This window comes from Alexandromys fortis, unplaced genomic scaffold (genome assembly GCF_014885135.2).
Source record: "Alexandromys fortis isolate MF-2015 unplaced genomic scaffold, M_Fortis_MF-2015_v1.1 scaffold_3, whole genome shotgun sequence".
Lineage (NCBI taxonomy): Eukaryota > Metazoa > Chordata > Mammalia > Rodentia > Cricetidae > Alexandromys > Alexandromys fortis.
This window is the reverse complement of record NW_026067909.1, coordinates 17,822,104-17,847,268: the sequence shown is the minus strand read 5'-3', so window position 1 is coordinate 17,847,268 and position 25,165 is coordinate 17,822,104. Positions and strand designations below refer to the sequence as shown.

Genomic DNA, 25,165 nt, shown 5'->3' with positions numbered 1-25,165 from the left:
TGTGAGTATCCCTTGTGTCAGTGGAATCTCTCCAACAGGGTAGAAAGGGCAGGAGGGGAATGTTGAGACTCAGAGTGGATTCACTGGGGGCAGCCATCTGGGCACCTAGATGCAGAAGGGGCACAAGGTGGCACCTTCTGTCCTCCCTCTATCGAGGAATCTTGTCTCTGGGAAACGTGACAGCCTCCTGATGGATTTCTGAGGACACCATAGTCTATCTTCAGCAATAATACCAGAGACAATACGACAAGTCCCATTAAAACTGAAGTTCAGATTGATGATCAATTTTTTAAAAGTACAGCCCTAATATTGCATAGGCAATGTTTATATCCAGAATTATGTGTTGATTTGAAGTTCAGCTCGGACTGAGAATCTTAAATTCTTATTTGCTAAATTGAGCAACACTGGCCTTTGGTCTTCAAGGACAGCTCACGTCTTGCAGGACCACAGCTTTGCGCAACTGGGAGAAGCAGCGGTGGTTAGAGGTTGCGGACCGAGGGCAAAATCAGACACATGGGAGATCACTCTTCTGGGGTCTCAGTTTTCATTTTCTTTGTTCTTCCTTTTTATTCGTTTTTTAAAGACAGGGTCCTATGTAGCTCCGGGTGGCCTCCAGGTCAATACATAGCCAAGGCTGGCCATGAATGATTCCTCCTGGATGCACCTTCCTAGTGCTGGGATTTCATATCTATACCACCGCACTGTTTACCTTAATTTTTTTTTTTTAAGACAAGGTTTCTCTGTGTAGCTCTGGCTGTCCTGGAACTTGCTCTGTAGATCAAACTGACCTCGGACTCCCAGAGATCCACCTGCCTCTGCTTCCTGAGTGCTGGGACTAAAGCCATGTATCACTACTGCCCTACCTTAAATTCTTTCTTTCTTTCTTTCTTTCTTTCTTTCTTTCTTTCTTTCTTTCTTTCTTTCTTCCTTCCTTCCTTCCTTCCTTCCTTTATCTCTCTCTCTCTCTCTCTCTTTCTCTCTCTCTCACTCTCGTGTGTGTGTGCGTGCCACAACTTGTGCACAGAGGTCTAAGGACAGCTTGTAGGACTGGGTTCTCTCTTTCCATCATGTGGGCTTTGGGGATTGAATTCATGTCATTAGGCTTGGCAGCAAGCAACTTTGCCTGCCAAGCCATCTCACTGACCTCTCTTTTCTCCTTTATTTAAATTTTCCCTTTGCTGTGTTTTTTTTTAATCTATTTATTTATTTATTAAAGATTTCTGTCTCTTCCCCACCGCTGCCTCCCCTTTCCCTCCCCCTCCCCCAATCAAGTCCCCCTCCCTCGTCAGCCCAAAGAGCAATCAGGGTTCCCTGCCCTGAGGGAAGTCCAAGGACCACCCACCTCCATCCAGGTCTAGTAAGGTGAGCATCCACGAAACTGCCTAGGCTCCCACGAAACCAATAGGTACAGTAGGATCAAAAACCCATTGCCATTGTTCTTGAGGTCTCAGTAGTCCTCTTTGTCCTCTATGTTCAGCGAGACTTGTTTTTACCCTGGCTTTTTCAGACCCAGGCCAGCTGGCCTTGGTGAGTTCCCGATAGAACATTCCCCTTGTCTCAGTGTATGGGTGCACCCCTCGCGGTCCTGAGTTCCTTGTTTGTGCTCTCTCTCCTTCTGCTTCTGATTTGGACCTTGAGATTTCAGTCCGGTGCTCCATTGTGGGTCTCTGTCTCTGTCTCCTTTCATCGCCTGATGAAGGTTAATATTCAGGAGGATGCCTATATGTTTTTCTTTGGGTTCTCCTTCTTATTTATCTTATTTAGCTTCTCTAAGAACCCGAATTATAGGCTCAATGTCCTTTATTTATGGCTAGAAACCAAATATGAGTGAGAACATGCTGTGTTTTTTATTTCTAAAAAAAATCTTACTTTATTTCACATGTATTGGTGTTTTGCCTATGTGTGTCTGGGCACCGTATTCATGCCTGGTACCCACAAAAGGTGTCAGATTCCTTGGAACTGGCATTACAGACAGTTGTGAGCCACACTCTGTAGGTGTGTGACCCGGGGTCCTCTGCAAGAACAGACAATGCTCCTAACCACAAAGCCACCTCTCTATCACCCTCTTCTATTATTTTTAAACAATGAGCACGAACCTATCTTATTTTTAGCCACAAGTCTAGTACCTGACTTGCTTTGGTTCATGAACCGTGGTTACTCACAATCAGAGGGAATGTTGGACACTAACTGGATGTTTCTGCAGGATCTGATTGGTTGGGTCACAGACCGAGGAGGCTGAGGGTGGGTTTCTGCTCTATGGCTTTGATTTGCAAGGTGCGTCTGGTGTAGAATATTGAACCCAGGAGTCAGTCCTCTTGTCATATTCTCAGGCTGTGTGACCAGGAGCAAGTTAGCAAACGCCTGTGTACCTCAGTGCCCTTGCTTTCAAAATGCGGATAGTTTTCATGCCCCCTTTATTTTGTTCCTGGAGGCTTAAATGACCCAACACAGGTAAAGAGTATAAAGAGGGCTTTGTCCAAGAATGGTGGTTCATGCCTGTAGTCCCAGCTCCTGGGGAGTCTGAGGCAGGGGGATTAAGCTCAGGTGTTAAAAATCAGCCTGGACAGGAGAATAGTAGTTCCAACTTAGTCTTGGCTACATGGTGAGTTTGATGGCAACCTGGACTACATGAGACCCTGTTTTTTTATTTGTTGTTGTTTTTTCCCCTCAAGATAGGGTTTCTCTGTGTATCCCTGGCTGTCCTGGAACTCACTCTGTAGACCAGGCTGCTCTCAGATTTACAGATAATCTCCTACCTCTACCTTTCAAGTGCTGGGATTAAAGGTGTGCACTACCACTACCTGGCTATGAGACCCTGTCTTAAGGAACCTCCCACCAGGAAAAAAAGGCCAGATCTTATGTTTATGCAAACCACACTTGCATGTACTAGATTGGGAGGGGCTTATTGCCTACTTAGGTCTTCAGGCAATGAGGTATTAGTCTTAACTTCAAAGCTAGCTTCCCCCTCTTCCTCCTCCCCCTCCTCCAACAGGGATTCATTATATGTGCCAGGCTGGTTTCAAACTCATGGTTCTCTGATCTCAGCCTCTCAAGCACTCCGGGATTATAGGCTCGGAGCTACTATATATGGCTAAAATCTGAACCCTTAACTGTGGCTCTCGAGGTGTTCATTGCCAAGCTAGAGGGGTTTTGGAGATGAGCTATCTTTGTATGTAGAGAAGAGGCCCAGAGAGGCGGTTGTAATTCATCCCAGCCTCCCCCTCCCAATGTGTGTTGATTCTAGTTGGGCTCAATGGGTGTCCAGATGCCTGATACATTCTCCAGGCCAAGGTATATAAGAACCTGTGGCCTGGGGAGGCTAAGACAGCTGGACAAACAGCTCAGAGGCGGTGGGGTCAGTTCCCTGCCAAGACTTAGTCCTCTTGTAGGGAAGTAGGTGGAGTGCTGTGGGTAGTGGGGTGACCTCCTGCAAGCACCCTTGCTTTCCAAGCTTGTGCCTAATCCTGCTCTGGGTAAGAACTTCTTTCTCAGCCCCTGTCTTAGTTAGGGTTACTATTGCTGTGACAGACACCATGACCAAAGCAACTTGTGGAGGAAAGGGTTGATTTGCTTTTACACTTCCATAGCATAGTCCGTCACGGAAGGAAATCAGCACAGAAATTCAAACAGAGCAGGAACCTGGAAGCAAGGTTGATGCAGAGGCCATAGAGGGGTGATACTTACTGGCTTGCTCCTCAAGGCATGTTCATTCTGCTTTCTTATAGCACCCAGAACCACCAGTCCTGGGATGGCACTGCCCACAGTAGGCTGGATCCTTATCCATCAATTAGTAACTAAGAAAATACCCCACAGGATTATGTTCAACCCATCTTTTTTTTTTAATAAAAAAATTGTATTTACTTAGAAGCATTCAGAATGTCAACAAAACAGCTGCAATTTTTTTTTGCAATTACAGAGTGGTATTCAGTTAACAGAACAACAATTATCTTCGTATAAGCTGCATCAGAGAAAACTGAAGATGAAAAAAAAAACCAAACCAAACCAAACCAAACCAAAACAAAACAAAACTACCGTCCCCATATATAACTAATTTGTGCTGTGCACCAACAAGAACCTGCTTTAAATTTTCATGCCAATTTACAACCCCCAGACTGTACCAGGCAAGGTTAGTGGCCATTGAAAATACCACTAGGACAAGGCTATCTAAAGACACATTCGGTAGTGTGTTAACTGTACAGAAAAAGACACTGTACAGTTTAAAAACAAATCTTACACAGCCTTACATTTCAATTTTTTTCTTTAAAAGGAGTGAGTTGTGTACAGGGGGGTTAAATGCTTTATAGACAAGAAAAAAACTGCGCTAGAACCAACTTATTCATCATCATCTTCGTCTTCCTCTTCCTCCTCCTCTTCATCCTCTTTGTCTTCCTCATCATCTTCCTCTTCCTTCTTTTTCTTGCTCTTTTCCACCTTGACCACCCCCTTTTTCGCTGCATCGGGTTTTCCTTTAGCTCTGTAAGCAGCAATATCCTTTTCGTACTTCTCCTTCAGCTTGGCAGCCTTCTGTTCGTAGGGCTGCTTGTCATCTGCAGCAGTGTTCTTCCACATCTCTCCCAGTTTCTTTGCAACATCACCCATGGATAAGCCAGGGTGTTCTCCTTTGATTTTGGGGCGATACTCAGAACAGAACAAGAAGAAGGCCGAAGGAGGCCTCTTGGGTGCATTGGGGTCCTTGAACTTCTTTTTGGTCTCCCCTTTGGGGGGGATGTAGGTTTTCATTTCTCTTTCATAACGAGCCTTGTCAGGCTTGGCCATGTCTTCAAATTTCCCCTTTTTTTTTTTAGCAGACATGGTCTTCCACCTTTCTGAGCACTTCTTGGAGAACTCTGAGAAGTTGACAGAAGCATCCGGGTGCTTCTTCTTGTGTTCCTCCCGGCAGGTTTGCACAAAGAATGCATATGAGGACATTTTGCCTCTCGGCTTCTTAGGATCTCCTTTGCCCATGTTTAGTTGATTTTCGTTCGCGAGGCACAGAGTCGCCCAGTGCCCGTCCGGCTCTCGCTTGCTGCGGCGCTGTCTCTATGGAGCTCAATGTACTGCCTGTTCAACCCATCTTACAAAGACATTTTCTTAATAGAGGATGACCATAGCTTGTGTCAAGTTGGCATAAAACTAGCCAGTGTAGCTCCTGACCAGTTCCAAGTCTGGTTGAGTCTATAAAAACCTCCACTCGAGACTCCAGAAACTGAACTGTGGCGAGATCCCAGGATTTTCAGATAGGGGGACTGCCCTTGTTGACCTTGTGGGTCACTAAAATTCAGGATGGGATGCCTCTGCTAATGGATCATTGGCTTAAATTCTGGTTGTGCTCAGAGGGAGGGTGTCAACTTTAGAGATCAGAAAGAAATGTATTTCTTTTCTCAGAACCACATACCACTAGAATTGAGAGCCATTACTCAGCTGAAAACATTTCATGGTACAGATAAGGAGACGGAGGCCCCGACAGGAGCCAGTGTTGCCCATGACCACCTTGCAAGTCTCGAGCTAGGCTCTTTTGACTCTGTTGTTCTCTCTACTGTGTGAGTTGCTGTCACATAGGTTAGATTTTTTGGGATAAGTGCTGACTTGTATCGCTATCGTCTGTTAAGTCAATGGGTTTCAAAGTGTGGGACTACATGTGATTTTTATTACTTTGTGACACCTTTCAAATAAATAATTTACAGATCAAAGACGACACTTTGGCTCAGATCATGTTCTGGAAGCATGGGGTTGAAACGACCCGGAGAGTTCAGAAGACTCCAGCTGCCTGTCAGCATCTGAGCCGGAAATTTCAGAACCAAAGTGAACCTTGTGCCTTGTTCCTGGCTACCCCAACCAGCAGGCAGTGTAAGTCCATCTAAAGCCACCACTTATAAGCTAGACATGAGCTGGGGATGTAATAAAGCACCCACCTAGCATGCAGGAAGTTCTGAATTGGATTCCTAGAAACATGTAACATGGGACATTGTGACACACAAGTAATCCTAGCACTAAGGAGGTGGAAACGGGAGATCAGAAGTTCAAGGCCATCTTCAACTGGCTATTCAATACATTGGAGGGCACACTGGGCTACATGAGACCCTGCCTCGACAAGACAGAAAAATCTCACAAACTAGATATGAGCTCATTCACCCATGAGGTGACCCAGAGGGTGTTCCACATTGGGTGGCGATTTCACTGAGTTAGTTGTTGTCCCTGCTCAGGAACAGAGAGAAGGGAATAGAGACGACTGAGGAACAGCAGCAATGGAGAGAAGGAGGAATGGAATTTGGCGTTTCACTGTGAATCTTGACAGCAGCAACGGAAAGTGCTTTCTGGGTATCTTCCTTTCCCTCACTATGTGTCTGAGGAAACACCTTGCAGCGGTGCAGAAATGGACATGGTTAAGACATTTCAGGAGCCATCCTGAATTCTGAACCACTGATGGGGAGAAGGCAGAGGCCAGTGATTCACACTGAGCCCAGCTCTTCTCTGTCTGGTGGAGATCCAGTTAAACCAAGAGGAGGCCTTGCTGGACTGATTATCAGCTGATCTTAGGCACCAAGGTTGGAGCCCCATCAGTAGACATCAAGTTGTAAGGTGAAGTCTATAGCCTTATTGCAAAAGTCAGGTCTCCATGGTCTGTGTACCATCCCCAAATTATCTAAAGGTTGGCAAGGGAGACTCCTGCACCCAAAGTGTAAACGGCAGTTTCCTATGGGGCTGGATGCCTGGCTGGTGTGGTTGGGGCTTGGAGTGAGTAGCAGAAGGGTTCTTCTGCTCCTTTGCTCCCTCTCCTTCTGGCTCTTGCTTTCTTTCTCAGACTTACTTCCCCACTTCCTGTGTTCTTGACTGTCCTACCCAATAAACCATTTGACATTCAAATCCTTATCTTGGGGGTTTGCTTCTGGGGAAATCAATGCCAAGGTGCCATAGAGACCACAATTCATTCTACAATCAGTAAGGTACCTAACCCAGGCTTTAGAGCCTCAGAAGTCCTTTGGGAGGAAGTTGCATAGTTGAGAACCCCCCACTTCCACCCAAGAGGAGTTGTGGGTAAACCAAATGTAGCGGGAATCAGACGGGGAAAATTCAAGTGTGGAGTGAAAGGCTGGGTCAGTTTATAAGCAGAAAGAAACTGAATGAGGCTGGGGTTCAGTGTGTGAAAGTGAAGTGCTAAAAACGAATTGCTGAGGCAGGCTGGGGCCTGATTCTGCTGGGTCTTGTAAGAGGGTTGAAATTTTATCCCCGTGAGAAATCACCAAAAGGTGGAGGCAGGGTGCAGTCTAATTCTTTTAGTGTTTATTAAGCACCCTCTCAAATCTCTAAATACATACTTGAGAGTAGTCATTAGCTCTGTGTTTGAGAATGGGCGATCATAGAGTATGTTGGCGTTGTCCTATATGGTCACCAATAACCACTGCCGAGCACTTGAACGGAGCAGATCCAAACCGAGTGTCTTGGTTCATTTTTTGTCAACCTAACACAAGTTACAAGGAGAGAATCTCAGTCGTGAAAATGCCCCCATAAGACTGCCCTGCAGACAAACTCGTGGGGGTATTTTCTTGCTTAATGATTGATGTGGGAGGGTCCAGTCTGCTGTGGAAGGTACGGCCTCTGTGTTGGTGGTTCTGTAAGAAAGCAGGCTGAGACCGCCAAGAGGAACAAGCTAATAAACAGTGTTCCTCCGGGGTCTCTGCTTCAGTTCCTGCCCTTGTCCAGACTTTCCACAGTGATGGAGTGTGACCTGATTATTGTAAGATGAATCAAACCCTTTCTTCCTTGAGTTGCTTTTGGTCACAGTGTTTCACCATAGCAATAAAAACTCTAACAGAAGCAGGGTCTCACGTAGGGTTCTGGAACTATTTGATTAGCAGGTTTTGGGACTACAAACCGTTGGAGAAGGGTGAAGTCTTGAAGTTCTACCTTAGCTCTAGAGCAACGGTGCCTAGTGAGTATGGATCAAAATGTCAAACGGAGAGCCCACATAAAATCTCCCTTTTAAGGTGTTTTGTCATGGTTACAGAAAGCAGACTAACACAGATCTCTTCTCAGGAAATGGATTAGTGCCTGATGAGGTAGCTGGAAGGAGCCAGCTTTGTGTGGACGCTGTAAGAATGTTCTCACCAGACACTGATCGCCAATACCTTGACCTTGGTTGGTCTTCCCAGCCTCCAGAACTATGAGCAATACATTTCTATTGTTTAGACAGTTCACCCCGTGGTAATCTGTTATACCTGCACAAACAGACTAGGATACATGTATGTGTTCACAGTAGCTCAGCTTGCATGCAGCCAAGTGCTCATATCTGTATGTTCACACAGTACAGATGGATGTGTGTGTGCTCACATGTCCACATGGTATTCAGCCCTTTTTCCCATCCCCTTTCTTAAGCAGCATAGGCTGAGATTTTCATTGTGATTTATTGAAATTTTCCACTAAGGAAAGGATTTGGGGAAGGAAAGAACTGCTACGACATCAAGGGAAATGGAGATGGAGATGGGACAATGGAGGAAAGTGACCAACACAGAGAGGGTAGATAAAAGAGTGACAGGGCCTGGGTTGCAGGGAGGATGAGTGTGGAGGTGAGTATTGGAAGCCTTGTGGCCAGAGCTTTGAACAGGTGAGGTCTGGGCTGTGGGCTATGGTGAAGATGGTGAGGTGAGGATACCTTTTCTGAACTCTCAGAAGTCTTTGCTCTAAGAGCATGGGCCTACCCAGGGTCTCCCTGAGTCCCCAAGGTGCTTGACTGGAGGGGTCCTGCTTGGGATCAGTCTCTGGAGGGCAGACAAGTAGACTCTGTTGTTCTCAGCTGGGGTCTGATCCACCAGTCTTCAGAGGAATAGTCTGGGATGCCTTTTCTGCTTCGGATTCCTGCTTTGTTTTCTTGGCATGCTTGTGCCTAGAGACATAGAGCTCAGGAAACGCCTGTTTGCTCAAAGGGGAGCCCTGGGGGCCAGAGGCAGAGAACTCACCAGTTTTGTATGTCCTCAATAGTCTCTGGCAAGGGCCGGTTGAGGGTCTCAAGCAGGAAGAAGGCAGCGCTGCCTCCCAGGAGGGCCGTGGTCCCAAAGATGACATTAGGGATGTAGGGCTGGACCTCACTCGTGATTTTCACCAGTGGGGCTATCATACTTCCCACTCGAGCCCACACGTTACTAATACCCATACCTGTTTGCCTGGGAGGGTTCAGAGAAGGGATTGGCAGCCTCTACAGAGGACTTTCTAAAGGACACTCTTGGGACCCTTGGGTAGAAGGCAGGAGGAGGATGCTACAGTTCCATCTGTTAGCCCCTGACCCAGGTGCACCACCTACCTGAGGACTGTGGGGTAGAGTTCACTTGTGTAGAGGAAGAGGCAGCTGAAGGAGCCAGACAGGCATCCTTTCCCAAATACAGCCAGTGCTGTCCTCATGAGCGTCATTTCTGCATGGGAAGGGGTTGGAGGATGGGCCTTGGTGTTCGTGAGCACCTGAATGTTCTCACTCCTTAGCAGACTTTCTCTCCCTTTGTGCTTGTTTGGAAAAGGAAAGGTGAGTAGTAACCCATCTGCTACTCTTTATGCCTTGTCATGTGGGCCAAGTGGATTGCTGTCTACAAGAGGAACCTGAGCCCCACAAAAAGTAGGGAACTGTTTAAGGCCAACGCAGTGAATCGGGGGAGGGCTAACAAAGTTGGAGTTCACTTTCCAGCCTGCGGCAGCTTCTTCCAGAGCGGCCTAGGGTAGCCTCATCCTCTCACCTGGAGACACAAAGATGAGTGCCAAGATGGCCCCTCCAGCCAGGAGCAGGAGGAAGCCCTGGGTGATGCGCCGGCCCAGGTAACTTATGGAGAGGATTGTGATGAACTTGGCTGGGATGTCAACCGCACCAAAGATGAGCTGGAGTATGTAGATGTTGACTCCAAATTCTTCTACCCCCATAGCCAAACTGTAGTAGGCAAAACCAGTAGAAAACCTGAGAGACAGAGAGTCATGGGGTCAGCACCTGCAGCCAAACTGAGATCTCTTCCCACAGCGACCCTTGGGTTACCAGGATGATAAATAGTTTTGTTGATTGTGTCATCTGTAGCAGATTGATGTAGGCTGCTTGAGTACTGGTGAGTTTTGTGAGATTGTGTCTGAGCTCAATGAAAAGTGCTGGGATTGATTGGTCATGTCTTGTATGGTCATGGTGTTCATGGCAGAGGTACCCAAGATTGATTCCATAGAATAACAGGACTGGAGGGACTCTCAGAGACTAGAGGAGGCAGGAAATGCTCTATGTTTGTTCAGTTGAGATGCAGCATCCAGAGAGGCAGGGGTGAAAGTCAAACTGTGAACAGTGTGAACGCAACTCCTCCTCCTCTCTCAGAATTACAGAAAAGTGTGGGACAAATTTGATCCTGGGGAAGACTAGGATGGAAAGTGGTCTCACAACTAGGTCACAAAAGGGCATTGGGGAAGATGTAGGATCAGTCAGAAGAGGAAACTTGGATATATAATTGCTTCCTGCAAGTCTGCAGCCTGCAGGGTCAGCTCTCCTCTGTGTGGTTCCAGAGGACAGAGCTAGGCTAAAAGGCTTCAGGGACAGAGAGGCAGACTGTGGGGCAAGTTTTGTCACCAGGATGTTCACCGAAGGGACTAGAGCACCTGCCCTGTGTGGGGCTGTGCGACCTCAGTGGAAGCAGACACTCTCAACTGAATATAGGACTTCTGGGTTGGAAGCTTATCTTGGTGGCTCCCAGGAGGTATTTTCTTGATTTTTCTTGCAGGTACCCTAGGCTTGCCCTGATGGACACCTCATTGTTCATCAACCATGTGCAGGGCATGAGTAGGGAGAGGTGGCAGGTTACCAGGCCAGGGAGAGACAAAAGGTCACACGGCGCAGGATGGATACCCGGAACAAGTCAGATAAGCCATATTTGACCTTTGTTGAGGCGATGTCCTTCTGCAGACTGAACTTCAGCTCCTTGAGACATAGGAGAAGGAGAGGTGCTGTTAGTGGTCTAGCTGCTGGAAAGGAAGGAGGTTCAAGCCTAGTTCTTTCAGAGGATGCACTGGGGGAGCAGATGGAATACAACTGTCAGCCAAGGAAACAGGCCAGAGAGGCTGACACATAGTCCTGCCCCAGCTATAATCCCTCCCCACCTACCTCTATGGTGAGCTTTCTCCCCTCCTCCTTCTTGCCATTGAAGGTAGCCACCCGTTGGAGCGTCTTCAGGGCCTTTGAGAACTTTCCAGATAGAACCAGCCAGCGAATGGACTCTGGTACCCACCTGGGGGCCAGAGTCAAAACATAGTGGCTCATGTTCAAGAGTCCCTTTTAAGACCTCTGCCTCTGGAGCAGTGGGATAGGAGGCCCAGAAACCTGAGGTGCCTAATGCTCTTTCCGTGGAACCTCACACTGGCCCATCTTTGTACTTGGGCTTCTTCTAGTTAGCACAAATTCCAGCATTCTGTTCCTCCACATCTAAAACAGCCTTCCAATGTTCCAAACCTAGATTGCTGGTTGTTGTTGGATGTCTTCCTTAGCTAAGAGCCCCAGGGACTGTAGTAAGGTTTTGGTCTGGATTCCTTCTAGGCCTTTGGAGGGAGGACACTGATACCTGGCTTTAAACTCGTGATCCCAGCTCTTTGAGTCTGCTGCTCATGGACTTACAAGCTTCCATTTCTACCTTGACAGTCCTGTGAGCCTGCTCTCACCAAGACTGTGAAGGGGCTCCTCTCGTGCTTCATGGCTGAGCCCAGGACTCTAGCTTTGCCTCCCTGAGAATAATGGCAGCAGTGGCTCCCAGTCAACAAGTCTTCCTGTAGGTCACCCCCACAAAATTAGGGTAACCAGCACTATCATCCCCATTTTATCTAGAAAAAAAATTGAGGCTCAAAATGAGTGAGACCTGCCTCAAGCCACAGGCCAAAGGGCACCAATCTCTCGACTGTACACTGCTGACTATCTGCGGCCTTTGTCCCCGACTCTGACTGCTCCCACCCCAGGCTGGGTACATGTTTCTGCCCCTACTCTCCAGTCTCTTCCCCTTCCCTTTCAGATTGCTGTTCATCTCTTGGCAGTTCTATATTCATTTCCAAGTTGAAGTTCCAGCTCAAGTCTGTACTTTTTCATGTAATCTTCCCCAGGTCTCAGTTTTCTCATCTTTGGATAGGGACAATAATGCTCCCATCAACCAGAGATGCAGCAAGGATCAGAGACAACATTAATTAGTGTTCAGAGTAGGTTATCGTGCATAACTTATAAAGAGTTGCTTCATAGTTTCACAGTTTCCCCTCAGAATGTTTTCAGCTTCCAGCACTTGGGCTAATTTGCTGTCTTCCTGGGTGGATTTGGGTTCAACAGCTTGGTAATGAGATCTCTGCACACTCTGCTTCTCCCACCAAACCACCCCAATTCTCAGGAGATTTCCTGGCTGAGGCTCCACTTTGGATATTCTTTTGTATTTTACATCTGACAGTCTCCCAATTCTGTAGATAGTTCCTTCCTAAGGTCCTTCAGATTTCTCCTCCAACATCCTTTAGCCTGCACAATACCGTCCCTTCTGTTCCTGGCCTCACCGTGTGGGTCTGTATTTCTGGGCCATTTTTTTCCCCCACAAACAGAACTTTGGGTAGGCCTGCCAGCCCCACAGGCACCTTCTGTACTTTTCTGTCCTCCTCCATGTTTAGTTGAGGCCTCCCTGGATTTCTGTGCTCAGGTAGACCAGCACCCTCCCATCCATCTCAACTCATGCCCCTTCTTCAGCTACAGGCAGCTCCCAGTGCTCCCAACACCCGCTCTCCCCTACAGCGTGACTCAGCACATGTAACTCCTCTACCCTGGAGGGCCATTCTTGACTCTGGCACCAGGGGGCTGGGGACAGATGGAGTTGGATAGCCAGGTTAGACATGGAGCCCTTATTTGTCCCTGGTGGAATTGGGTAGAGAGAACAGAAGAGGGCCACATACCAGGATAACAGGGAGAAGATGAAGAAGGGAACAGATACAGCTAACTGTAGCCAGCGCCACTGAGGAATGACATAGGCCAGGCCGGACAGAATGAACTGGCCAATGGTGTAGCAGTACCCGATTGATGTTGATGAGATGGCCCGCACTGAGGTGGGTACCCATTCCACATCTGTGAGAGAAGCCCAAGGACCAGATTAGGGTCTTGTCAGGCCCCAGGCATCTCCCTGTGCAGTAGTATCAGCTTCTGCCTCCCATTAGCTACCTGACTCCATCTGATCCCAAGGACTCAGTTATCACCAGTTTGCAGATATTGCTCTTGAAACTCAAGGACATAGGACTCACAGCTGGGCCTCTCTCCACCCCAGTTCAGTCTTACTATATCTCCCCACTGAAAGTGACTTCCCTTGCTTTGCCCTCAACTTCACCAGATATAGCAAACACTCATTTACAACAGATACTGTATCGCTCATCTCTATGGATGCACTGAACAGGATCGTGTGCCTAGCAGAGCATCCAGGCACAAGGCAGGTCCTATAGCTTCTTAGCCACTGTCATTATGTTTGTGATTGTTGTAAAATTCAGAAGTGTCTCGAGAAACCAAAGGTAGGCCTTTGGGTTGACTAAACCCACTCTCTTGGCTTTTGACTGTTGCTCCCCAAAGCCTTGCTGCTCGGGTCCCCACTGTGGCTCACTCAAGATAACGGTGCTCAGAGAAATGCCTGAGATGCTGCAGCCGCACAGGAATCGGAAGATTGTATAGATGGGGAGGCTGGGGCTGAAGGCAGCGCCGGAGCCACTGACTGCCAGCATTAGGTAGCTCCAGGTCAGGATGGGCTTGCGGCCAAATCTGCAGCTCAGAAGAGAGGAAGGGTCAGGTTAGCCACTACATAGCTGCCAAACTGAGTGACTTTCAGGCTTTGGGGCAAAGGGCTAAAGGCACCCCACCCCCCCCAGCCTCACCAGAAGACCAGGCGGAGCACATAACTCCCTCACCAGACAGAGCCTTGCTGGTAATTGCTGTTTTTCAACAAGTTTGCAGTAGAAGCATTGAGTTAATGAGTTATTTCCTCTGCCTCAGCTTAGCTGACTGAGCAGATGTCAAAAGACCACGTATCTCTGAGCAATTCATCTGCCCTAGCTTTATGCTATGTAGCCACAAAACTGGTTCTGAGAACCTGGGTTGAGAGGCCAGAAAATTCAAACCAGGACTTTGGGACAAAGAGAAGGCTATGGTCTGGCAAGGGAATGGTGTCTGCCCATAGAGGCCTATCCTTCTCACCTCTCCCAGCTTTTGCTTCTTTGGGGTACACGGTCAGAACAGAGTTATGAGGGAATGTACGTGGAATGTGTTCCCAAGCCTCACCTGTCTGACAGTTCTCCAAACACGGGCCCGCCAATCAGTATGCCTGCCATGAAGACCGACTGGGCCATCTCCTTCAGTTTGTTGGAGCTGCACACCAAGTCCCACTGCACAAGATCAAGGTAGGGCCATGCCAGTTCAACACAGTCCAGTTCCCCCAGCTATGCTCAGCCTACCTTCACATATGCGTGCACGCATGCATGCTCACTCGCATGTATGTGTGCAGGCACTTACATGCCTTGGCTTCCCTGAACCTGGTCTTTGACTGCCAAGCACTAATTTTTTCCACCTGTGTGGGTTCTGTAGGTCCTGGATCCACGGTTGTGTGCTGACAACATCCCTCAAGTGTGTTGTATGGTTGAAGTCTGCTGAGCTGCCCTATTGACCTCTCTTCTCGGCCTCTTCCACTAAAAGTCTATCTGTGTCCTGCAGCTCCTCCTTTTCCCCACATTTCCAAGGCCAGTCCCTCCACCTGCATCCTTGACCTCACCTCTCCTCTTCCTAAGGTCTACTCTTCTGGTCTCTTCCTCCCTGCCCCCTTTTCTCTTTCTCTTCCTCCTCTCCGTCTCTCCTAACTCTTCTTCATCGGTTTTCCTCATAACCTTCCCTTTCTAAATTTCCCTCCAATTCTCCAGAATGAGAACCTACCCTTGCTGTCACTCACTCCCTTCACTCAGTTCTCAGTTCTGCCCTGACCAACACACGGAAGCGCCATGCTCACTACAGCCACTCACAACTTCTCTGTCAGCCACACTACAGACCTTCTGCATCCTGACCTGGCTTAGGCCTTGGTAGCTTCCCTCTAACTAGTTCTTTTCTTGCAACACAGCCTCTCTTCTGGCCTTCAGACCATCAGAGTCTGGGACTACTTGAAAACATCCCATGACCATCCCAGACCTAACAGGACTTGCCTCCCAACTCTGTAAGGTCCCATGCACACCAAGTGGAAGGCCTGGCTTTTGAAAATATTTGTTTTTGAGATTTACGTGACTTAATTACACGACACTTGTGAAGAACACAGCCATGGTTTCAATATACATGCAAAGAATAAATTCTGCTGTGGAAATTTGCCCATCACCTTTTTGATTTTTTAAGACAGGGTCCTTCTTTGTAGCCCTGGCTGTTCTGGAACTCGCTTTGGAGACCAGGCTGGCCTTAAACTCACAGAGATCCTTCTGCCTCTGCCTCCCAAGTGCTGGGATTAAAGGCGTGCGCCACCACACCCAGCTTCCTCCAGACTCTTATGCTTACTTTGCTCACTCTCCCTGGACCAGGGGCTCTCATCCTGTGCATCACGACTCATCAGCTCAAGAGACCCTTTCACAAAGGGCGCATATCAGATATTTACATTATGATTCATAACAGTACCAAATTACTGTTATGAAGTAGCAATGAAATGGTTTTATGGTTGGAAGAGTCCGCACAGCATGAGAAATGACGTTAAGGGGTCACAACACTAGGAAGGTTGAGAAGCACTGCCCTAGAACATTATCATTATCGTGAGCATTATTTCTCTAGAACCCATTTTCGTGGAAGAGATCACAGGGATTGTGCTAAGAGTTTTGATGAGTGATGCCTTAAGCTTTATTGTGCATATAGATTGAGCTAATTGTCACCAGAAAACTTTTCCAAAATTATACTGCACTGAATATGCCTAAAATAAACTGCCCGGGATCACACTCTATAAATTGGAACCAACGCAGACTACTGAGTTGTGTTGAACCAGACTCCTGATTGCCTCAGATCAAAACTCTGTGGGCTCTGGTGTTTACAGATACCCCACCCCCACCCCACAGTCATTTGATTTTCAAGTTTCAAATATATATGATATATATTATATAATATATACAACATACTATATTACATATAGTATATACAATATATATAAGACAGGGTCTCTCTCTAAAGCCCTGGCTGTCCTGAAACTCATTATATGAACCAAGCTGGCCTAGAACTCACAGAGATCTGCCTGCTTCTGCCTACCTAGTGCTTAGATTAAAAGTGTGTGCCACCATACCCACAACTGTATTTGTTTTTGAAACTGGATTTCCCTATTTTTTCTATTTATGTCTTTTGTGTGTATTAAATGTTTTGCCCGCATATGTGTATGTCTATCACGTCTGTGCCTGGTGCCTCCAGAGGTCAGAGGAGGATGTCAGATCCTGTCGACCTGGATGGATGGTTGTGAACTGCCATGCGGATGCTAGAAACAAAAGCTATGTCCCCTGCAAGAGCAACAGGCGCTCGTCACTGTTGAGCCTATCCTCCAATCCCTCTCTTTTCATCACAATTGTCGCAATATAGGCCTCACTATTTTGCCTTTGAATGCATAGTGGCAGCGGATGCTTGCTGAAGGCTCTGTACCAGGGACTGTCCTAAGTTGAGCTTTTTCTGTCCTTCCATTTCTTCAGCCCGCACGGCATCCGTGTTGCGTTCCCGTTTCACAGGTGAGAAAACGGGCTCCGAGCAGGTTGCTGTGACAAGTAGACAAGTCTTTCCCTCTTTGTTAGGAATGTTCTCTGGTTCCCTCTTGTTGGCTAGGGTTTCTAAGGCCAGCTATGCTTTGGCCTGGGCACCTGTCTGCTCTAATCTCCTGCTAATCCCAGCACACATTCTTTGCTCCAGACATCCTGAATCGCTTGCGTAATGAAGCGAAGAATGTTCCCTAGAAATGCCTCCTAAAAGTGTTTCGGAAATAAAGTGTGGGGAGCGACCACAGAGCCCAAGGAGTTCTTTTCTACCGTTCCCTTTCTCTTCTGGAGGTGAGGTGGGATGGGGTGGATGAGGACTCCAGGTCTTCAGCTAGCTCCAGGTGAGCCAACAGGTCCAGGAATCCTGGCAGACATTTCTAACAGGGAAGGGGGGCTACATGGTATGGTGTGGGGTGGCAAAGGAGGAAACAGAATGCAGGAGCAGGTGAGGGTGTAGGGAGAGAGGCATGGCAGGGGTGTCTGGAGAGACTTCTGGTACTTTCTGACACACCGTCTTAAGCCATTCGGGAAAATCTAAAGAAAAGGCCTACTGCTCACACAATTTAGTTCACCTTCCTTCACAGAGAAAGCACACTCCCTGTGTGATGCAGTAGCTGCGGGGAGCCATGCGCTTCTTGATAAGAAAGTGGAAGCGGAAGATACTGTGGCATTTCTACCTCATTGACGTAAGAGGAACTCCCTGGCCTGGGCATAATCGCTTTCTCCTTTTTTGTGGGTGAGCACAGTGATGGCGGCTACAGCCCTGAAGACGGCAGAGCTGCTGTCAGCCTGGGTCCCTGGGCGGCCCTGCAGATCCCACCATCAGTCTGGAGCGCTACTTTTCTCAGGACTCTTCTTTATTAGTAATAGTCAAGCCAGGTCTTCCTGTTGAAGCTTTTGCTATAGCAACAAGAAGCTGCTGATGAAAACGGAGTTTGTATCGCCTTTCATGCATGCGTGAGAAGTCACATGGTTTGCGCCCCAAATTCTATGAGGAGAGCTGCCTCCTTGGTGAGATGTGTATGTGTGGGGTGGGGGGTGGGCAGTGTCTAGGACACAGCTCTACGTCAGTGAGGAGAGATACCTTCAAAATACAACGTGACATCCACCGGAGTAGTACCACGCTTGGGTGATCTTTAGAAGTAAAAAGAAGTACTCTATGGTTAAACACTAGAAAGAAATAAAAAGTGAACTTCAATTACACTGTAAATTGTTTTCAGAGATTTCATGAGTAATGAAGCTCATCATAAGTGATGAGAAAAATGTGTCTATGACCACTCTGCTGAGCAACACAAACTGTGGGGCGCAGGTCTGAGACCCGCAGCCATTATGAGTTGATTGTGTCCCCTCAAGAGACACAAGTCGTTTAGCCATAATTAACTGAGTTATAGCAAGGCCATAGTGGGCAGGGTGTACCCTTATAGGATGAGAAGAGACATGCGCAGACAGGACAGGATGGAGGTGGAGCTTAGAGTGGGACCCACAAGCCAAGCCATGCCAAGGTGTGTCAGCAACCACCTGAAGCTAGAGGAGACAGGGAGGATTCTTTGTGGGGCCTGTGTGGAGAACACACTGATGCTGTGGGCTTTGGACTTCTTGCCTCCAAATCTGTGAGATGATAAAATCTTGGTTGTTTTAAGCTACCTGATTTGGGGACTTTTGCTGTAAATAAATGTGTGATTCTGCTATGTGTGAAGCATCTATTGGCCTGAGAGGTGGTGATGGGAAAGGGATTGGGGATAGACAAGGGAAGTGGGTGTGGAGCAAATGGGATGGAAGAGGAAGATTTTAGAGCATCCTGGATGCTTTTGGTGGAATTCCCTGTGCAAAACCCACAGTGCAAAGTCTCTAAGAAGGTCCATTAAAATCTGTAGCAGAAGAATGGAATATTCAAGACATCTGGAGTGTTTTCTGTGCTTCCTTTGAATGGGATTCCCTTGGGTTCAATCAGGTTTTACTCTGAGTCAATAAAAACGAGTGGTTCCTTTCTGTTTTTCACATGTTAGGATCCCCTTACTCAGGAGTGTTGCCTGACCTTTGCTAATCTTTTCTGAGTACCAGGGTCCTTTCTGGGTGGTTAGTTCCTGTTTGCGTGGTGGATGAATGTCTTGTCAGCCCTAGGGAATCCTGTCAGTGCTGGGACTGCAGGCTAGAACACTCAGCTTTTCTGGGTGTTTGGGGTGACTCTCGGGTCCTCATGCTTATGCAGAAAGCCTTTTACTGACTGAGCCACCTCTTTAGCTCTGGGACAGATGTTTAGCTTCTACTTGGTCAGAGTCCTCAGCTCTACCTGGTGCCTACTTCTTGGAGCTGTGGATGACGTAAGGAATGAAGAGCACCCAGCCCTAAATCTGAAAGACACTGCATTCAACTCAAAACAATCGTATTATTATTATTGTCACATGTCCATGTGCTGCCGCAGATGGGGTACGGTTCTGGAGTTAGGGTCTCCTGGCGCACCCTCACAGCTGTGAAAGGATAGTACCTGACTAGCCTGCTCACAACCGGCAGAAAGTGAAGCAGCAGCTCAGGGGCCTGCGCGCAGTAGATGTCCACCGAGTGAGCTCTTGAGTTTAGGGAACTACAGAACCGCTCAGGCCCCTTCTGTGCAAATGATCAGGAACTTTTTACATAATGGCTGCCACTGGGGTCAGGCTGGCCAGAAATGTGGCCAGGGTGACACTCCCACATCCTTACTGAGGATTTAGATCGGAGTTTGAGAAAGAGGTCGAAACAGAACGTGCCTGAGCAGGGCTGAGGGCGGCCAGTGGGGATGTGGAGCAGGAGCGGGACTGAACACAAGAAACAGAGTGTCCTCAGTCTGGGTAGACTGGATATTTGATGATGAGGATTGGAGAGGTCAGAGGTGGTTGGCCAGGGACCCTGCAAGGGTGTTGGCTGGGGTAGAGGTCATGGAATCAGGACAGGAAGGTACACAGCCAAGAGGAAGGCCAGGGGCCTTAGGAAGGCATACTTTGCTCATTTGAGGCTGGGCCCAGGCCCTGAGGGTTGTGGCCTTCGTCAGTGTATGCGGCTGTGAGCTGTACTCCTGGGAACCTAGGGATCAGCATCCAGGCTCCCATGCTTTCCAGACATAAAAGAAAGGTCTTTGTTTCCTCTTAGTGTCCTAGTTAAAGCTCCTTCTGGAAAGTCCTGATCGCTTCTATCACATGGGAGGCAGAACTCTGTTCTACCCACCCCAAGCAGATGGAAGCCTGTATTTGCCATGGCTGAATGAACAGAATATCACAGCCTCTGTGTTTGTTCTTCTTGTTGGGTTTGCCCATTAATGTTCCAGTAGCTGGACATGGCAGGAAAACCTTGTGGGTTTGCCATAGCTGCATCCCCAGGGAATTAGAGCTTAACACAGAGTTAAATGAGCTCTGACAGGGGCAAAGGTGCAGCCCCCTGAGGACTGCTGATCCCCAATTGTGCAGACTCACGTCATCTTAACGAATGTAATGGTGATTGGAAATTTGGCTGGGATAAAGGTGAACTGATGTTTAACTGGGTATGAGGCCCTGTAGGCTCTGCCCTTGGCATGGCTCCCGGAAGCCCACATGAGGAGAGACCAGGAAAGGAAACTGCTTCCCAGTGGTCAGCAGTGCCTATGTGGACAGAGGAGGAACTTATCCTGTCTCTAGCATTGCTTAAGCACCTACTGCATACTTAGTCCTGCAATGGCAGATGTAGGTGGGAGAGGTACTGTTCCTGTCCTAGAGGAGCTACTGCCGCGTGGGTTGGGGTATCTGCGAACAAGTCAGACCACCCAACCCTCTCAGTAGGGTGAAGGGTGGATAGTCAGTCTGACGGTCAGGTTCTATGCAGCCTTAAGGAGCGTGGCCTCTGGAGCTCTACTTCAGGGACTTGGTTTCTCCACTCTACCCTTTGTGAATGTTTTACCTTGTTGTCTAGTGACCTGTCTTTCAATGTCCTCATCTATGCAAACAGGATAATCAAGGCGCTAAACTCCGAGGATTGTGAGGATTAAATGAACTCATGCACACACCTGTGCCCATCTGGTACTATGTCCTCACACACTGTGTTCATGACGAGGCTATCTAAGTATTCCTTGTAAGCCTGCCTATTTTTCCTTCACTTTCTCCTTCTCCACCTTTCTCCCTCCCTACTTCCCTAATTTTCTCTTCTTTCTTCTCCCTTTCTTTCTCCTCCTTCCTCCTTCCTTTCTTTTCTTGAACTTCCTTTTCTTTCTCTTCCTTTCTTCCTTTTTTCCTTCCTTCCTTTCTTCCTTCCTTCCTTTCTTTCTTTCTTTCTTTCTTTCTTTCTTTCTTTCTTTCTTTCTTTCTTTCTTCCTTTCTTTCTTTCTTGACAGGATCTTGCTGTATATCCCAGTGTGGCCTTGAAGTATGTAGCCTAGGCCTAGGCTGGCCTCTAACTCCTGCCTCAGCCTCTCGAGTACAGGGATTACGGGTGTGTGTCACCATGCCCATCTTTTCCTTTAGGGTGTTTGTTCCTTGGGTTCTGTGTTTCTGAAAGTGATGGGTACCAAGTCACGCATACGCTGGGAAGCTTCTGGGCATGTCCTTGATTTCCTATCTGCTCTTTTCCTCCCACATTTGCTCAGTTGCCGGGTCCTCGGATTCTAATTCCCTAGTCTTTTCTGGTTTCCATCTATCTGTCACCCCATCCCAGAGTCCTATGCAGGTTGCTATTAACTTACTCTGCTGCTAGACTAACACTCTCCCTGCAAGCCACTCTCTGTCCTGCAGAGTGAGGCTTCTCAGAGGGTGCTCTGAGTCTGCTACACACCTTCTTAAAGACTGCCACATCCACTGGCTCCTCACCCCTCGTTCCAGAGGCACGAGTTTGACTTAGTGATCATACCAGGCCCCGCTGCTATCCTCTCCTGCCCTATGTCCAATAGCCTCCACGCCTCACTCTTCTTGTCTATCCTCCAGCCTATGCATCCGTGATTTTGCATTTGATGTTCTGTGCCTTGTATCTGGGGTGTACTGCCTGCGTGGGCTCGCTCCCTACCTCTTTCTTCTCTTTTACAAGAGACTCCAACGGGCCCTCTAGGATCGCCTGGCCCTGTGCTGGTTAGAGACCTCTTCACTGGGTTTTCAGAATCTTAAGATTATGGAATTTATTCCTTCCACAAATATTTATTTCACAGAGTCCCTCCCCTGTGCCAGGTATTATTCCAGGTGTTGGGGACACAGCAGTGAATCCATATAGATTCCACCAAGCTACTGGACCAAGCTACTGGAGGGCTAGTGTCTTCTTTGACTCTGTGGCCTTGGCATTCTGCATCATAACACCAATGCGCCCAATGTTTTGGATGCTTGGTGCGTTCTGAACACTATGGTTGACACAGAGCAGAAAAATAATGGCCGTGACAGGGAAGAGGTGTGGTCCAGGGGGCACGAGTGCAGCAAATGTGCTGCTCAGGGATACAGCTCTGGTGCCCAGTGCTCATGCTGACATCCCGAGCCCGCTTACTCATAGTGGGGCACTGGGCTCTCCCCATCTGAAAGATGGGATTTGAATACTAACTACTTAATAGCTGTCAAAAAGATCAAAAGTGCTGACATTTGTAGGGCATTTAGAATAGTGTCTGGCATATTATAAGTGTTTATACAGAATAAATATTCATTAACTGCTTGAATAACTATATAGATATAGACGATCTTGGATTCAAATCCTACCTCCGCCCTCAGCAGAAAGTCATGACTGTAAAATGGAGATCAAGAGGCTGCATTCCTTAGTATTTTAGGAAGCCCAGACCCACCGAGTTGCAGCCTGGGAGTGTGTTTGCAAGGCAAAGGTCTTCTAGTGAAGCAATGTCTGGATCCTGCACTTGTGGGGCTCACAGGGTGTCCCTTTATTAAGCCTCCCTGGAATCTATGGCTAAATCCTCCCTTGTACTTTGTACTTAGGGCCATTTTCCTTTAAGATCCAGCCATGAAACTGACCATGTACACTGCACCGAACCCCTTCTCCTCCCCAGGACTGAGAGCTTCACCCTCAAGGGCGACAAGACAGTGTCTGCAAAGCACCCGCGTGTGCCTGCCACTCAGCTGGCATTTAGTAAACACCGACTCCCATTTCCTCATCTTCCTCCTGCCACAGTCTCCTGACTGGCCTGTCAGTTCACTGAAGGATTTGCTCTAACTCTAGTTCCTAGAAACAGTGGTGAGAGAATCAGGCCCCCCAAGAAGGATGGCTGGGAAGTGCAGCCATAGCGCCTGTGGGCCAGCGGCTGACTCCCTCTGGATCTGCTCAGGAGTCTTTCAACCTCTGAAATCTCTCTTCTACACCCCCCCACGCCCCCTGCAATGCTTGACACAGGATGGAATGTTCCTCTTCTCCCTCCTAGTCTGGTTAACCCTTGATGTTTCAGTCTCAGCTCCAGGGCTGTTTCTTTAGAGGGGCTTCCTGCAACGGCCACCCCTTCCTGTCCCTATAACCAGTCCAAGGTCACTGCACAGTGTGAGGTAACAAGTCATTTCACACTTCCTCGTGCGGCGTTTTCACCCACTGATTCTACCCAACAAGGCTCTAACACCCTGCTGGGAGCAAGAACTGTACATTTTTCGAATCCCTGGAGCTCGGGACTGTGCCAGTCGAGGAACAATCTCTTGGTAGATTGTTGAAGGAACACTTGGGCTCTGAGCATGAAGGAGCCAAACCACTCAGCTCCTGTTCATTAGTCCTGGGATCCTTCCTTTTCACCCAGACCTCTGTCCTCCAATCCCGGGAAGTCTAGGCCCCCTGCCTCTCTTCCTATCCACATGTGCTGTAGGTATATGGGAGTACCTAAGATAAGGTGAGCGGAGCGAGGGTGCAGACATACCTCTGTCACAATGGTGTCTCTGGTGCTGTTGTAGATCCAGCCGTTCAGGCATGGCTCGGTGGCCCCCTGGGTGTCATTGGGAAGACTGCCGTTGGGCAGGTGCACGAAACGGAGACACTTCTCAGGCTTTCCATTCGGACTCAAAGGGAGCACCCAGGGTCCCATGGAGGCGTTGGGAGGTGGGCGACAGTAGTGGGCAGGGGTGGTGGCTGTGAAGATCTGTAGCAAGTTGTGGTTGGCTATTCCGAGGACTGGGAGGGCCAGCAAGGTCACAAGCAGGTACTGGGAGGGACCCATGCTTCCAACACGATCCAGAATCTCCGAGAAGGTCATGGCACCAGGCAAGATGAACCAAAACTGTAGGAAAGACATCAGGTGAAGAGGTGTGTGTGTGTGTGTGTGTGTGTGTGTGTGTATAATATGTAGGCCTGTGGAGCATTATAGAACCATATGCATGAAGATGTACCTAATTATATGTATGAGCATACATGTATGGAACTATATCTGTGTGCATGTGTAAAGATGTGAGGGCTTTGGTGTGTGGATGCATAAGGATGTACCCAGCTTCATGACGACACACACACACACACACACACACACACACACACACACAGATGTATGGGTGCAGAGGTATCTATGGTATGCATAGTATGAAAGCTGTGTGAATGCAGACATGTGGCCCTGTGCTTAAATCTTATAGGTGTGCATGCATGGGGCTGCACAGGCTACACAGCAGGGAACAAAGGTCCAGTCTTGGATGTTGGGTTGCACAGGCTGGAGGGTGGGTGAGGGGAGAATAATACACAATCCTGTATTGCTCCATGTGGGCTGGGAAGGACCTCCTCAAGCTCAAAGCCTCCTGGGCATTCCCTGGGGTGGCTCCCCTGTGCTTGAGTATCAGAAGAGTCCAAGCAGGTTACAGAAGCACTAGGGGTTTGCCCAGTCACAGGAGGAAGCAGGGCTTGGATTTGGGGGTTCCTGGGTGCTAGAGTTGGGGACCTTCAAACCCGTCTCACCTGATGGCTGGGGCTGGATCCAGTGGGGCTGGAGGTGGATGTGGTGGTGGCCCGTGCTCTGTCCTAGGGTCCGGCAGCTGCTGTGGTGGGGCAGCTCAGCTCTGACGGGCTGTTTGTGTCTCCCCCGGGGGCCTTATATAAGGCATAAGCTGTCTCCTGGGTTAATGTTTGACTTTGTTTGGAGGATTAACATCCGACAGCTAGAATGTTGTGCACCCACCAAGCCCAGCTCTCCTGAAAGGGCTGCCTCAGCCAAGACTGATGGGGGTGGAGACGGGGCTGGGGAATAGAGTGTGGCTGAGCCTAGAAAACTGCTGGCCGGATAAAGGGCTGAGCAGCTCAGGCCGCCTTTCCTAAGAAAGACTCCCGGGAAGGGATTCTGGTCTGAGGGCTCAGGGTCCCTCCGAGTTGATATTCAGAGGATTTGGAGCTGAGAGAAACTGGTGAGAGAGATGCTATTCCTGCAACGCGCCATCTTTTCCTGCCTGGTGGTCCTGAGTAGGCGCATCAAGAATGGCAGAGTCCACCCAGACAGAATATTCCAAGCTCTGGGACTTAAGGTCTCGGAGATGCCATGCCTTGGGCT

General features: G+C 48.4%; 2 protein-coding genes across 2 annotated transcripts; both read right to left on the bottom strand.

Moving 5' to 3' along the window:
- Window positions 1–4,327: 4,327 nt before the first annotated feature.
- LOC126498623 (high mobility group protein B1-like) lies at window positions 4,328–5,014 on the bottom strand. The gene has a single exon (XM_050137412.1). It carries the CDS (start codon window positions 4,963–4,965, stop codon window positions 4,333–4,335), a length of 633 nt encoding a protein of 210 aa, XP_049993369.1. The 5' UTR covers window positions 4,966–5,014; the 3' UTR covers window positions 4,328–4,332.
- A 3,610-nt stretch (window positions 5,015–8,624) lies between these two features.
- On the bottom strand, window positions 8,625–23,896 carry Slc22a8 (solute carrier family 22 member 8). The gene is made up of 10 exons (XM_050137692.1): window positions 23,564–23,896; window positions 14,279–14,382; window positions 13,608–13,762; window positions 12,916–13,084; window positions 11,111–11,234; window positions 10,812–10,927; window positions 9,720–9,934; window positions 9,296–9,404; window positions 8,955–9,158; window positions 8,625–8,881 (listed from the first exon to the last, which is right to left on the bottom strand). The coding sequence occupies exons 1-10, from the start codon at window positions 23,894–23,896 to the stop codon at window positions 8,788–8,790; spliced, it is 1,623 nt and encodes a 540-aa protein (XP_049993649.1). The 3' UTR covers window positions 8,625–8,787.
- Window positions 23,897–25,165: the final 1,269 nt, after the last annotated feature.